This window comes from Lepisosteus platostomus, chromosome 25 (genome assembly GCF_059453375.1).
Source record: "Lepisosteus platostomus isolate fLepPlt1 chromosome 25, fLepPlt1.hap1, whole genome shotgun sequence".
Classification (NCBI taxonomy): domain Eukaryota; kingdom Metazoa; phylum Chordata; class Actinopteri; order Semionotiformes; family Lepisosteidae; genus Lepisosteus; species Lepisosteus platostomus.
Genome location: NC_142635.1, coordinates 16,982,650 through 16,998,259, shown reverse-complemented (window position 1 = coordinate 16,998,259; position 15,610 = coordinate 16,982,650). Strand labels below are relative to the sequence as shown.

General features: G+C 51.2%; 1 protein-coding gene across 2 annotated transcripts; it reads right to left on the bottom strand.

The window, feature by feature from the left end:
* Nucleotides 1-2,483: 2,483 nt before the first annotated feature.
* Nucleotides 2,484-14,467, bottom strand: ddx6 (DEAD (Asp-Glu-Ala-Asp) box helicase 6). Of its 2 annotated transcripts, none has more exons than XM_088619675.1 (14): nucleotides 14,172-14,467; nucleotides 11,726-12,387; nucleotides 9,951-10,014; nucleotides 8,304-8,408; nucleotides 7,823-7,952; nucleotides 7,237-7,383; nucleotides 7,023-7,117; nucleotides 6,067-6,189; nucleotides 5,554-5,682; nucleotides 5,126-5,242; nucleotides 4,558-4,621; nucleotides 3,866-3,967; nucleotides 3,178-3,357; nucleotides 2,484-3,010 (listed from the first exon to the last, which is right to left on the bottom strand). In XM_088619675.1, the coding sequence occupies exons 2-13, from the start codon at nucleotides 11,926-11,928 to the stop codon at nucleotides 3,182-3,184; spliced, it is 1,455 nt and encodes a 484-aa protein (XP_088475801.1). In that variant the 5' UTR covers nucleotides 11,929-12,387; nucleotides 14,172-14,467; the 3' UTR covers nucleotides 2,484-3,010; nucleotides 3,178-3,181. The 2 variants fall into 2 exon arrangements, with proteins under 2 accessions (XP_088475801.1, XP_088475802.1); XM_088619676.1 differs by lacking the exon at nucleotides 14,172-14,467 and adding an exon at nucleotides 13,770-13,957.
* Nucleotides 14,468-15,610: the final 1,143 nt, after the last annotated feature.

Sequence of the window (15,610 nt, the reverse complement as noted above, 5' to 3'; positions counted from 1 at the left end):
TCCCCTTTAAGCTTTTGGAAGAACGAGATGTTAAACGATGCCCTACGACCAGCAAATAATTGAACTTCAGGGATAAACAAAGGGATAGATGCTCCCCATCTCATTCTTCTATTTAAAGTAAACTGCTCCTAGAATTTAGGGTGAAGGCTGCAGCCTCGTCCTGGGTTAAGCAGGAATCCAAAACAGTTCTTCGCTCGGCAAAAGAAAGGGATCCTCTATGCGATTGAAACTTTACCTGGAAGAAAGACGGGCTGCAGACTTTACTCCCATAACTAGATGGTCAAAAAAGAAAATTAAAAAGAAAATTAACAGGCAGCTGCCAAATCTTGCCTGCTGGCTTCAGCCCCTCGCCTCCCAGCCAGCTGGAGAGATCCGCGCTCACACGCGCACCCCAGGTCAGGACACGAGGGGCCGAGGTCCGGCTCAGGAAGGCTGCCAAGGCCAGGCGAGTGCGAGGAAGGGGCAGGCTCGGGCAGGAAGCCTGAGCTCTCCTCCGAGGTCCTTATCTCTCGGAAAGCACACGCTTTTCATTTCTACTGCTCCTGGGAACTTTCCCCACCAACACACTGAAACCTCCGCATCATTCCTGAGCAAAAAAAAAAAAAGAGCATCTACCCCTCGTTGTTGACAGAGGCTCCCCGACACGCCTGCCCTGTTGGCTCGGCTTCTTGACCTCGGCGGTCACCAAGGAGCCGAGCCGAGAGCCGGCTGCTCCCAGCAGATACTTGCCGTACCTGCCCCCCCCCACCCCCACCCAAGAGCTGTGCTTCCCGAGGGGTCAGCTGGAGACGCCAACCACCACCACCCTCCTACAATTAAAGCGATCCCTTCCAGAAGCACAGCTCGGGAAAGACTTCCAAACCAATGATTTTGGTTAACAGCCTTTCACAAACCCCAGCCCCACCCCAACATCCCAAAAATTCAACCCCAAACCCTCCCCTCCCACCCCCTTTTCCTGATTCCACTTCCCTGCCTTCACCTGCCCGCCCACCCACCCACCCCCCCACACCTGTCTCTCGCAGGCTGGTCAGAGATCAGAGACAGCAGTGCAGTCAGTCTGGTTATTGCCTGACCCCATTACTCAAGTCTGTACTTTAACGCAGCTGGAGCTGCAAGTTTTTTTGTTTTTTCTGTGCAGCATCTTTTGTAAACAGAAAAAAAAAGCCCCTGCTCATTCACGAGGCACCAAGGACATTCTTCCTGCTATGGTCATCGCAAATCTCTTCTTTGTGCGAAGGGCACCAATATATTAACACCTGCACACCTGGCTGAAGGTGGGTGTTTGCGTGTTGTGTGTAGGAGGGGATTGACAATTAATTCCTGCAAATTCATTTTTTAATCATCTGGGTCACATGTGCCACAGATGGGTCACTAAAAAAAATCCCCACCCCAAACACCTGCATCTTCACCGATTAGCAAAAATAAGCCGCACTGCAGCATAGAGGACACTAAAGACTCTCCAGAACGCTTGAGCAGGTCTAAGTAATCTGGTTTACGCTTAAAAACAAGAAGCAGGGAATTCAAAACGGGTGCCTCGTAAATCAGCATTCCAAGCAAAGGCTGGACAGAAGACAGCGGTGCGTCTCCTCAGCTGTGTGAAGGACAGAAACACAAACCAGTGCTGGATCTGCAAGAGGGGGGCGAGGACCACGCCTCTGTTACCCCATCTCAACAATACTGTGGCGCAGCTGCTGCGTCAGGACAGCGGCAGCGTGGAGGCAGAGCAGCACGAGAACAAGAAACATGCTGCGCAGCCAAATGATCGTCACAGACAAATAAGTGCCCTCAAAAAGCTTATGCAGACCCCAGCCAGGTTCAGAAAAAATATCACTACCACAACGGTGAAAGGGCCAGAATCCACTTCAAAGCATGATTTCCCCAGCACTGACGTGTGTTCCCCACCTCACAGGTGTAACCCTTCAGCCATACTACTACACCAGTCCAGCCTTTTCAACTTGTTAAAAAAATAGGAACAAAAGTATTTACAAAGTTTACATTGTGCCAAAAAAATGAGCGTCTCTTGGGGGCACACATCTCGGAGAAGGGTGACTCATCCAGAAGAAAGCGAGAGAAAATGGGCTGTAAAATACTGGTCTCTGTTCCTGAAAGAAATCCTCCGGCGGCGGCGACAACTGGCCGAGAAAAGCACGAAGTCTTGTTTCCGCTCCCTTAGTGTTTCCAACTCCAGGCCAAGGAGGACGAAGAAGGTCGTCTCTGAGAAGCGCCCGCCCGCCCGCCCACTCGCTCTCTCCTGGAGACGGGACTGAAGTTTTGGCTTCTGCGAGGATCAGCCTGAGTCACTATTCTGTACCGAAGCCACGAGCAGCTCGGTCGGCCGGCGCCTGCGTTTATTTCAACCTCTCCCAGCACTCCTCCCCTCTCACGACATGTCCTGCCCTGGACGCGGACACAGACAGGACGGGACACGGGCGAAGGGTTCGGACCGGAGAGCCGGATATCGAGCCCGCGGACAGACTATCTGACGAAGTGTGGGGCGGCGAGGGGGCGGGTGGGTCCGAATTAGCAGGTTATTACTCCAAAGTTCTGCTTCATAAGGCACTTCATACAAATAGCTAAAAGCCATTAAAAGAACAAGGGAACAAAACCAAAAGGAAACTGTGGAAAACAAATCTTGGAGAGGTGGAAATAAAGCAGTGTGCCGTGGCTGAACGGGAGAGGGAAGGTGAAAACCGCTGCTCCTTGGTCCCCTGCTGTCCCCACACTGAAGTGCTCGAGTCTCGTTCAGGATCTGGGAGTGCAACTTGAGTGCCCACCACGCGCACGGGCACAGCCACGCGACCGCCGAGACCCAGCATCACCTTCCTCTCTCCTGGCGGCACACAAAATCCCCGTCTTCCGCTTGAGGCCCATTTCACGGGAAAAAAATACATGGAGGGGGTAGAAACTGAAATTAAACTAAAAAAAAATCTTCCCAAAGAAAAAGGAAGAAAACAGTTCCAACACAGGGGGAGGGGGGGAAAGGCAGGGGATACGATCCTCCGTGAATTGCCTGGAAAACAGAGAAATTCACTATAAGACACAGGGCTGACCGGCTCACCAACACGCACGCCTGCTTTCACTGCTAGCAATAATTTACTTAAAAGCAAAACACGTGCAGAAGGCAAACACAACATGTTGAATAAGCGTGTTAAACCGCCAGCTCCCACGGCCCCTCACCTGCTCACAGCTTGGCCTCCTCCCCACTCTCGCTGTGGTACTCCGCCACGTACAGGCTTTTGTCGATGCTGCCTGGGATGGGCTTGATCTCCGTGCCCAGCTGCTCCTCGATGCCCTTCAGGTTGAAGCGGTCATCGTAGGTGATCAGGTTGATGGCCAGCCCCAGGTGTCCGAAGCGCCCTGTGGACACAGCCCGACGGTCAGCAGAATGACCCCTCACGCTCCCCCCAGCTTGGGCACCTGAGCTCAATTCATTACGGCCTGTCAAACTACCTGAAGTGGGACCCTTGAGGACTGTAGGCGACTCTCGCACGGTCACTGGTATGAATGGGTTTCACTCCCAACTACAGCTTTAAAGCTGGGAAACCCATCTGTGGGATGAACACGTCAAGCCTGTTCAGACCAGTGCCCAACTTCACACGACAAGAATGGAGATTTATAGGCCCGAGAGCCTTGTCCTCACTTCAGGAGAATACTTTAATGCTGAATTCATGAGGACACCATATAAAGAGTGCAGATAGAAATACGGCCGGAGCCACGTCAAGTTTAAAAAGGCTCTCCCAGGCCAAGACCGGGTGCGAAGGGCTGGCAGCCAGGGAGCACATTTTGAGCCGAGGTACGCGTGCAGGTGAACCGGGAGACTGCGGTCAAGAGTCCGCGCGAGGCTGGAGAGCAGCGGTGCCCCTACCGGATCGGCCAATGCGATGGAGGTACGTCTCTGCCAGTTTGGGGAAGTCAAAGTTGATCACCACATTCACAGCTTGGATGTCAATTCCTCTGGTGAAGAGGTCTGTGGGAGGAGAGGAAGAGGTGGTCAGAGAAGAGCAAGAAGTCCTGCACAGCTCGTCCTGGCTGTTTGAAGCCTAGCAGCTGAAAAGGCCTGGAAACGAAGACCACAGCAGAAGCTCAGTGCTGACAAGGGCACAAACCCCACCTCCATCAAGATGGGTTTCTCCAGCACGGCCTCTGCGTGACGTGGGAGGCGTTTTCACAGCAAAAACTAGAACTACCTCTACAAAACACGGAGCCAACGACTGACATTGCAAGAACAAACAAAGTTGCATACAGGTGACCTCCAAGTGAAACAAATGCCTCTTTCTATAGAAAGAGATAAGACACCCAGCATTTATCTCCTATTTTAGAAAAACATTTCTAAGAACCCCGGCTGGTTACAAAAGCAAACATTCTCAAGTACATCTCTGCATCTCAAACATCTCTGCAGCTGCCATAAACCGAAACCAGGAAGGCTTACCAGCACATCCTGTCCTTCGACTTGCATTCTAAGAGGCACCACACCTCTTGGCGCATGTGGAGACAATAAAAACCTGCTACAGAGCAGTGAAGTCAACGCAGAGACGCCGGGCACTGAAGAACACTCACCAGTGCAAACGAGATTTCGACACAGGCCGTTTCTGAAATCGTGGAACACCCGGTTGCGATGCTCCTATAAACATTTAAAAACAAAAGTCAGGCCGAGCCAAGATTCAAGCGTAGAAGCCCTAGAAGACTGTAGCAAAATGGAATTGCAACTTCAGGCACTGGACAGTTTCACTGCAGATGCTCACACTAAAGGCTGGTGATATTATCTAGTCGTGTGCCGACAGCACCCTGAAATATTGTAAAGGTTAACTCCCCCTCCAGAGAGAAGCATCAGGAGAAAGCAGCACTTCCTGGGTGGTGGGAGTGTGGAATAAGCTACTCAGTCAGGTTGTTACAGCTAAAAATCTGTCAAGAAACGGCTGGATGAGACCCTTATACCCATTTACTACTAACTACCAGAAAGGCCAGCCAGGCCCTAGAGCCTCCTGTCTAAGACCTCTCAGGTTCTTAAGCTGGTGAGCTCACTTCACTGAAGCCCAGGGAGCCTTTCACCTAGTCCTCTTCTCGTTGAGTTTAAACCATCAACAATAAATGAAAGGAAGTTTGAGTTTGACACGAGCTTAGTCACCTGTCGCATCTTGGCATGAATGTAGAAACAAGAGTAGCCCAGCTGGGAGATCTTCTTGGCGAGCAGCTCGACACGCTGGGACGAGTTACAGAAGATTATTGACTGGTTGATCTGGAGCTGGGGTTTAGAAAAGAAAAGACAATCTATAACTCCAAAAGCTCCAGATATTTCCAATGGACACTCCTCCCTGAAAGGGCTCGTTCAGAGTGTCCGGGAGTGAAGGCCAGCAGGAACAAGCACCCAGAGGCGGGAGATGGTCATTAGCAGCCATTTAAAACAAGGAGCCAGTGGCAGAAAACAGTCAAGTACTAAATACAAAATATGTAATTGAAAATACCATGATGCAGGCAAATACAGCACTAGTTCAGAGTACTGCAGTATGTTGTTTATTTTGAAATGAGAGGTCAGTCGCAGCGGAGGAGACTCACCCTGGAGAAGAGAGTGTTAAGGCAGTGGACCTTCTGTCTCTCGGTCACATAGGCGTAATACTGGGTCACCCCCTTCAGAGTCAGCTCCTCCATCAGATTGATCTCGTAGGGCTTCTGCAGATGGGCGTTCTGCAGGAGGCAGGGGAAAGAGCAAAGCCGCTCAGATTCTTTGGCAGACCTGGACGTGAGATCAGGACTTTTCCACAACCAAAAATAACACCATGACTTCAAAAGACCACCACAAAAGAAGACGTCCAGCCAAGAACCCCCCACTCACTCCAGCATGTCTCCCCGAAAACAGCCATCTGTACTCCAGGACAGCTAGCTATTCTGTGCGCGCTGAGCAATTTCAATCAATGGATTAGATCCCAGTAAGAGATGCATGTGGAATGAGACATACTTGTGAAGTCAAGTCTATCGTGGATATTAAAGATAGGAAGACAAAGAAAACTAATCCGCCAATAACCCCCAGGCCCCTCAGTTGGTCAACTACGCTCATCAGCTCAGACTCACCATGAACTTCTGCACACTGAGAGGGAACGTAGCAGAATACAGCAGGATTTGCCTGTTTTTAGGTAGGGTGCTGAGAATTTCCTCCATCATCTGCACAAAGTCCTGGGACAGGAGCTTATCAGCCTGCTCGGGCCAAGAGGGAAGGGAACAGAATCAACAGTGAGTTTTGTCAATCGCTGACCTTGGACACTTCCCACAGAAAACGCGGTCATTTCTCCCCTCGCCCCAAAAGAGCACTTTCGGCTCCATGACCAACAGAGAAAGGCACAAGGTTGATTCTAGGCTGTAAAGGAACAGAACCTCTTTCATCCTCAAGAGGCACAATAGTTTTCTAATTCTCAGAAGTTCACTGTCAACCAAAGGGTCTCTATGAGCCCCAAAGAAAGGAACATCGTGTTCCAGGGACAGACTATCCAACTATCACCGGCTTCCTTCAGGACTCGCCTGAGCCAGCTCCTCAGTGCAGACAGGATTCTACTCCACACCAGCTAAGCTAGGTCAGGGTCTGCCTGTGTTCATGCATGAAACCTAATGTAGAAATCAAGAAATTCGAGCCTGAAGTGTTCGTTTGTCCAGCCAAGCTTTATTGCATGCATACAAGGAACCACAATAAGGACAATAATAGTTACAGTACCTATCGTAGCTCAAAGGGGATATGGCCCTACAGAACTTTATATACACTTTCCCCCCCACGTCTTTGATGTAATTGAAGGAAATAGAAACCTTCCTTTGTCATCAGGAGTTTAATGTAAACATTCACCATTTGGGGGAAAGTATGGGGGGGGGGAAGCCTCTCTGATCAAGCAGGCGTGATCGTCACAGTTCAGCATGTAAAAACTGTTAGCAGGCTCCATCACTAACAAGCACCAGCCTGGCAATGAGACTGCAGGACTGCACAGCCCGGCCCAAGCAGACCGGAGCTCTGCCGAAGAAAAACAAATGGAAACTGGACTCACCTCATCCAAGACGATCATCTGCACCTGACCCACTTTGGCCACCCCCTTCTTGATGAGATCCAAGATCCTCCCAGGGGTGGCGATAACCACATGCACTGCGAAGAGGGAAAAACAACAACCGTGAAGCCTGTGGCGATCAACAACAGCAGCGCACCCAGGCCGAGGGGACCTGGGGAGCCGCATCGCGCGCCGGAGACGGCGGCGGGGGGCTCACCCGTCTCGTCCAGCCTCATGATGTCGTCGCGCAGGTTGGTGCCCCCTGTGGTTGCCATGACTTTGACGCCTCCCATGTGTTTGCTGACCTGGATGCAGATCTGACTCACCTGGAGAGCCAGTTCTCTGGTGGGAACAATGACCACAGCTGGGGGAGGGAAAGGGAGCAGACAAACCCAACACGTTCAGGCGTCGCACAGCACTCGTGCCCGCAGTCCAGCCTCAGGGACTAGAGTGACCGCCCGCACGGAGCTGCCCTCTGCCTCGGGCGGCACAGAGGCGAGGACAAGAACCAACCGTCGACAGCAACACCTACACAGTGCACAAATCCCAAGGTACAGCGCACACAACCAGCTAGTTAAAGAAACGGCTGTGAACATTATTTTTTTTGTACACCATGAATAAAAGAACAGACAAACGGTTGCCAGGCTGCGATGTCTGGAGGTATAGAAGTGCACCCTGTGAAGGAAGCAGCGCTCAGAGTCCTCACAGACGCACCCCAGCACGCCCCCGACTAACTCAGGACTGCTCTGCACTGCCTGTTTTACAGGAGGTGTGCAAGCCCCCCACCCCTCGGCCCCCCCCACCTTGTATACAGTCCCTCTTCAGGTCGATGCGTTCAAGTAAGGGGATGAGGTAGGCGCCGCTCTTGCCCGTGCCGTTCTTCGCTCTGGCCAGGATGTCCCTCCCGGACAAGGCAATGGGAATGCTCTCCTCCTGGATTCGGGAGAGGAGGAGGAAATCAGGGTCGACACTTCAGGGGGGGGGGGTAGGACACCTGCCTCACTTCTGTCCCTCCCCGGTTAAAGCCGCCAGCGCGGGGCCCCTCGCCCTCAGCACTGCCGCGAGGTCCAGTGCGAGTCTGAGCTCCAAAAGCACCTTCATATCCACAGTGCCACAACCAGCCGAGTGGGTGACACACTGATGAGCCTAATGAGGCCGACAACCTCACAACACGCAGCTGCCATTTTTCACTTTTCCAGCCAGCCTATTTGGCAGCTTTGTGCTCTGAGGCCGGCTCGGACTCCAGCCCCCCCACGCCCTCACGGCCACTCGACGGCCCCTGACCTGGATGGGGGACGGCTTCTCCCAGCCCATCTCGAAGATGCCCATCAGCAGCTCCCGCTTCAAGCAGTAATCCTCAAACTCGTTGCCCTTGGTCGCCGTCACATCCTGGAGAGAGAGAGAGAAGCGTTTCGACGTCTTCAGCACCGTATTCTTTGGGCTTTCTTCTTTAACTCTCTTCCCGTTTCCCTTAATGCTTTTGAGCCCATTGTGGTTTGGGACTAAATGGGTTGGTGTCACTCCCTTCTAATTAAAGCCTGACAAAGCTACGCCAACCATCCCTGTTGCAGAGCTCACCTTGAGCTACAGGACCGACCTCTAACAGACTCTCCAGACGCTTCTCGCCTGACCGGCGGGCGCAGCAGCTCCACACACACCCCGCCGCCCGCCTGCCCGCCCGGCTGCAGTTACAGTACAGAGCTCAGAACACGCGCTGCCCCTTTAATCAACGCACTTCGTTAAAACGCTCATCCGCTCGACCGCTGAGCCTGCGCGGGACCCGGGTTTGGACTTTCATGTCAAGGGGGTGGAAAACATGTTCACAGCTGAACTCCTCAGATCAAAGGAGTTCATATGCTGGTATTTTATACCCCACTAAGGCACAGATGTAGAAGTGTGCCAGGTCATGGGAGTATGTCTCCCCAGTGCTGGCACTATACACAGAGCTCACATTTTAAAATAAGTCACTGCTAGCACCTCACAACCACAGGCTAGTGCTTCCACAGTGCTGAATGAAAAACATTTCATGAGTCCAAAAGCCGACTAAAATTTTAAAGAGACTCCCACATCACCTCTACGATCTTGATACCCTAGTGACAGTCCTGCAGTGACTCCTGTCCTTGCACCAGGGGATGCCTGCCTGCGCAGTTCTTACTCTTGGCGTCTGTAGATCACCAGTCCCCACGGGAAGCAAAATGGGGAATGAGGATACGTACGACATCCCACAGCTGTGACTCTAACATGATAGAACGCCCATCTTGCAACATGTGCGTCAAAACATGCATCAGCCCCCACATGTGAACAAGCCAAAAAACCTACTACAGCACTTATTACACAGTGAGGCATCTGCAGTCCAGTCCCACAGTAAGGAAAGGGGCACATGGAAAACAGCGCAGAACTTCAGCATCAGACCCCAGACAGGAGCTAGAAGGGTCAAGTCCCCCTTGTCTTCGGGGCTGAACGACATCAGTCCCCCAAAAAAGTAACGCTGGATCTCGGAGCCCAGAGCAACAGGCCAAACGGTACGAGTGCACCCTGTGCCAGCCTCCAACACCCCTGCTGCCGCCGCTCAGCTGAAAGCCAAGCCTGCCACTCCGAGCACTTCTTTGGCTTCGGAGCGCTGAAGGGAAAAAGCCAGGGAGACTCCCACAGTTAAGTCAAGGCCTGACGACAAGCCTGAGAGAAGCCCTTACGCCAGAACGCAGCAGAAAGCCTTCTCGAATCCTCATTGTGAACACGAGTCGTGAGAAGCCCCCCTGCAGGAGCTGCCCATCTAAAAGAGCGACACTAGAACGAAGGTGGGGATCTGGCTGAAGGTCTTCCAAGAAGGCAGGCTTTTTGAGAACGCACAGTCCCCACAGCCCCCCCTCAGCCCTGCGCGCCGGAAGAGAAGAGCAGGCGAAACGCAGAAGGAGGGGAGAGGCGTCTTACCGAAGTCTTCATCCGCATGTCCTTCGGAGGGAGTTTCAGATTCTTCTTCCAGTCGTCGCCTGGCCTGCGGAGGGCGAGAGGTCAGTTAGCAGCAGCCGCGCGTCTCGGCCACTGAGGCCGTACCGCGCACTGGTCGGGCCAAAGAAACGAGACCGCCATCCCATCAGCACCTGCGACAGGGGCGGATCACAGACGGGGTCAACCAGGAGGCTGGAGTGAGCCCACAAAAACAAACCGCAGCCCAGCAAGTATGGCTCTCTTCTCCCTAACTGGCAAACTTCAAAGGGGACCAGCTAACCACTGGTTTATGATTATACATACTCAGATTCTCTTCTTATGCTTTTTACACTCAACAAAAACCTTAATCGCACCTTGAGGGAATTTCTCAAGAGAGAATCCCTGCGAAGCAACTTCTCATAGGTGCGCCATTTTGAGACCTGCAAAGGGACGCTAACTGCAAAGTATGCAGGTTTAGATGGCAATATAAAAATTAAAGAAGCCGCCCACGTGTTATGGAGGCTGACAACTGGATAAATTAAAAAAAAAAACAGCCTCATGAGATCTTTAGAGCAATCGGTGACTGGAAATCTGGGACCTGACGCTCCAGCCCAGCCTCCTTAACGCACAACTAATGGCCCAACTTGGAGCAAGAAGCTTCTGAAGCTTGAATGCAAAACACACAGAAAGACAACTTCCGACAGGCAGAGGAGTGGAACAGCACCACCAGACCTCGGTTGTCCCTAGACAGTAACTCATCAGCCCCCACTTTCCTCACCAGTGCTAAACCATTTCAGCACATTGCAACCCCTGGACAAGACCCGTCGAGGAAGGAGCTGAAAATCCCTTCCACTCAGAGGGAAAGGGGTGAACAGGTTTTGTTTAACAATAGCTTAGTGCTCTGAGGAATAAAGCATCCAAGCAGGAGTTTGGCAGAAGTACAGGAACACAGAGAAGTTGGTTTGGGTGTCCGGAGGGAACGAGGTGGCTGTGAGCACATGCCAGGAGAGCGCATCCCCCCACACAGCTCCCCTCCAGGGCAGCAGCACCTGGATCTGCGCAGAGGCGGGCCTGGACGATGACATGGTGTGGACCTGCCTGCTCACAGGACTGCGCTTTCCAGCTGCTCTCAGAAACGCGCAGGAGAACTGCGGATTCGGGATGACGGGAGGCGACTGACTGCTCCCAGCAGGAAAGTGGACAGAACCCGAGATGCGGGAGGAAGCTCCTGATGGCCGTTCCCCGACACGGAAGAGAGCTCAGGACGGAGGACCCCCGGTCAGACGCCCACGTTCCGCCCCAGAGGCGGGACGGAAGCAAGACTCCTGATCCTGGCAGACCGGGCCGGTCCGGTTTTCACAAGCTGCAGGCCGGCTCTGACTATATAACCGGCCATCAGCCGATGTGCATCACTTACACACGCCCCCCTTCCTCACCTCCGTCCTGCCCTTCATGTGCAGATCCGGGAAATAAGAGCTGAACCGAAACGCTTCAGCTTCACTGCTCTTATGTTTTTTTCACCTGTGACTACCGCTGGGGAAAAGAACTCGAACGACATCCAGACGGTATTCATACACGCCGGCCTACACACCCGGCCGGCCCGACCCGACCCGTGGAGCTGGCACAGCCCGCACCCTGCCGCCGTCCTGCCACCGAGGGAAACGGACCGCAGGACAGCGGTGTGGCCAGAAGCCGCCCCCACGGCCAGGCGGGCCGCCCACTCCAGACCCGCAGCGGATCGGGGCACGAGCGGGCTCCCCCGGGACCCCCCCACTTACTTGATGGCGGTGTTGGCAGGGGGCAGCAGCTGGGAGCTGCCGTTGTTGATTGCGCTGGAGGTCTTCATCTGGCCGCTGGGCTGGGACGGGGGGCCCCCGCCGCCCCCCCCAGGGCCCCCAGCCGGCTTCACGGGGCCCCGGATCTGCCCGTTCTGGCTGGACAGCCCCAGGATGACCGGGTTCTCTGTTCTGGCCGTGCTCATGGCTGCGCCGAGCTCCTGCAAGAGTCCCCAACTGCTCCTATTCTCTTTCCAACGTCCCCGCCTTAACAAAAATCCTCAGTCCGCTTCTAAAGAAGGTTTCGCAGGGAAATTTGAAACAGTCTTTTCCCCCCTTTCTCCTCTTGATGTGAAAAACTCAAATCAACCAAGTATCAATACACCTATTTCTTTGTCACCAATCGAGCCACCTTATTCCTTGGTAATTTAACTCCTTATAGTGGAACGTCGTCTTCCAAGTATCGCTCAGTAAATGAGTCTCTAATATCACGATGCAGGAAAAGCACCTTTTTTTAAAAAAAGTTAATTTTATGCAAGTGTATAGTCTCGCTCTAAAACAATCCAAGAGTCACTCGCACCACTCCTGCGCTGCCAAAGACTTTAAAATCCACCTCGTGTTTGACACTCCTGGGAAGTAATCCTTCAACGGTGTCCTTGGTCATCCTGGAAAAAAAAACACCATAGGTTCAGTGGGGAAAAAGATGAAGACAAAAGGTAAAAAGGGCGAGAGAGACAACCGCAGTGCAGCGCACGCATATGAAGAGAAGAGCCTGGACAGCAGCTCAAGGTGTTGCAGGCCGATGCTTACAAACCAGTCCTGAAAACTGCAGACCTTCAGCTGAGAACAGCTGACCCACACAGGCAAGCGGATCAATATTACACCTGGGTCGTTTCATCGAAACCGGAAACTGAGTAGCATTGCTGCAGTGTTTCCGTCCGCAGACCCTCCAGAACACACGCCAACCACAGGGGGACAACCGCTAGGCGAGCTGGACAGTCCTCTGGCTCACCGGCACCTGTGCCATGATGCGACAGGGAAAGCCAACATCATACCCAGCACAAACACGGCCAGCGTAGGCCCCTGCTCCTGTACTACACCTGGCCACGGTGTCTGACCTCCGCTAAATATCACAGGGAAGAACACAGCTCACACCTCAAAGCCAGCTCAAGGGTTCTTAAAAGGAGTGTGTGTGTGTGTGTGTGGAGGGCACCTGTGATGAAAATAAACAAACAGTAGCTGTCAGATCCCCACTGCTTCTTCAGAAGCAAGCAGCCACGTCAAACTGCACCAGAAGAGCTCACAGCCTCCTCGCAGTGAACTGGCCGAAACACAGCACTTCCACTACGAAAGTGTACAATTTTACATGACCACCCAAGGGCCGACACAGCCGTGGACAAACCCAACGACAACGTTAAAGCTGCGGTTCCTACTTCAGCTGTAACTGAACTTTCCAGACGTCGTTTAAGGTTGCACAACAGCACTTCTTCCCCAATATATAGCGCCATGGAGAGAAAATAGCCGACTGAACAACTCAGCAACAGTGACAATGGTAAACGGGTCGGAGTCGATGACCACTTATAACACTGCTTCAAAAAGAGGCCTAGATCCACCCACCACCCAGAGCTAATCTGATGATGAGAAATAAATACAAAACAGAGAAAACATTTAGTGGAGACGGTGGGGGAAGCAAGATTAATTTGTTTTGCCATTTTCGGCGTCGGCAGACCGACAATCCCACCATTTCAGTCCTGTTATTCAGTCCAGCACCGCGGAGCTAATTTAGACGTGTTGTGGCCAAATAATTTTAAGAAACAGGGGGATGGAGGGGTCGCATCGCTTGCGGACGTACACAGAAATAAACACGTCGAGCAAATGAAAAGTTAATCGTCGTTAATTCAATAATCCCGGCCGGGGGTCGTGTGCGATTTCGCCCCCGGAGTCGCCTCAGACGCAGCGTCGGATTCAGAGCCGCTCTTTCGCGACAGCCTTCCAGCCAAAGCAAAGAAAAATAATAATTAAAAAAAACACAAATAAACCCGATTACTTTGAGTAATTCACCGCGAAGTGACATTTCCCATCGTCTCCTTCCTGATGATGAAGTATCTCGCCTTCTTTCGATTAAAATAACATTAAATCGCACGACCAGCTGGCCCCAATCCCCAACCAAAAAAAAAATAAACAAAGCCTTTACTACCAAAACGTCTCTTCTGACACTAACAAGTTAACTGAATTTAACATTTTAATTCTGCGAGGGTCGGGGGACAGAGGTACCGTATGAGGAGAAAACACCGTAATGGAAACAAGGCAGTTGCCAACAACGTCATAGGGGACACAAAAAAAACCCAAATATACCCCTTTCATCATTTACAATACAAAAAAATAATGCCCTACAAAATAAAATCGGGGTGCTGTAAGTGTATAAAATGTTAAAAAGTTGCATATTTACCGCGGATGGCTGCGATGATCAGCGTATTTTTGGCTATTTCTCTTATTTTTGTGTGAAGCATATTTTGTTTGGACAGAAAGTCCAAGATGGCCTCCTTCCCTTCTTTAAACCCTCCCCGTTTCGTCAGCTGACGAAGTGCTGTAATTAATCACCACAGAAACACTCGAATCTTTACATTTATTCACTCTCTTTAAAAAAACGTTTTGATTCTTCTAGAAATCTGACTTTTAATAGGTTTTTTTAAAAAACAACGCCGATATAATTTCCGCTTGATGTCGATGATCAAGATATTCATCTCGTGTGAGATATTTAAATAGTTTGACGTTTTAGCTCGAAAACCACGCCTTCACCCAGGTCAGCTGTCACCGTGTTTTCTTCCTTCTGTTTATTTATGATGGGTTGTCGCCGCTGTCGAAGCAGGTGCTTTGAAAATCTTTTCATTTTCAGACAGCACTCACAAAAGGCGTGGTCAATAAACAGTAACCTTTTTCTTCAGGGCGATTCTGTGTGTTTGCAATCGTGCACACACGTCCATGAGGAGAAATTTAAATCGAATAGTCGTCTTCAAATAAAAAAACACTCTGCCCAATCTGTTTAACATAACCGCAACTATTACGGTGAATTACATAGGTCTGTGTGGTTGCGAAGTGCTTCCTTTTGTAGACCGACAGAAAATAAAATTAAGAATCTGAACAACCGACATTTCTGATCTGGTATTGTGATCTGGGATAAGGGTTATTCGAGGTGACGGGCTTCCTGTTTTATTGTGTGATTGAAAACGGGAAGAAATGTCCTTCAATGGGGCTAAATTGCCCGTCTATTCTCTTTCTATCCACTGGTTCCCAGTTCAGGGCTGAGCTTACAGATACAAGTGTATTTAGCCTGAAATATGTGAACCACAGAGGCCATTCAGCTAATTGTGTGACTTGTCAAAAAGTAGTTTTGTGCCCCTGAAATAATTTAGGTTTTCTGTAACAAAGGTGGTGGATACTTATGTAAATATATTTTATACACACACTCACACAGGACACCAGTCCATCGCAGGACACACAAACACACTGGACAGGGCACCAGTCCATCACAGGACACCAGTCCATCGCAGGACACACAAACACCCTGGACAGGACACCAGTCCATCGCAGGACACACAGAGAGAGAGAGGGAGGAATAACGCAGTTTCTTCTAATCCCAGTCGAAAACAGCCTGTGTTGGATTTTGTGTGACTGAAACCCATCTTAGATTTGCTTAAGTCAGAAAAATGCTCTTTCAGTTTCAGCGCTGTCGATATTACTGTTTTCTGTTTTTAATTTGACTGGTAAGAGTTTTGATACAGATTGGTGCGAATCGAACCCGAAACAAGCGCAATGCCAACTGTGAACTAAAACACGGCATTGTTAAACTGGTTTCAATGACACTATTTATAATTCACACTTTTATTT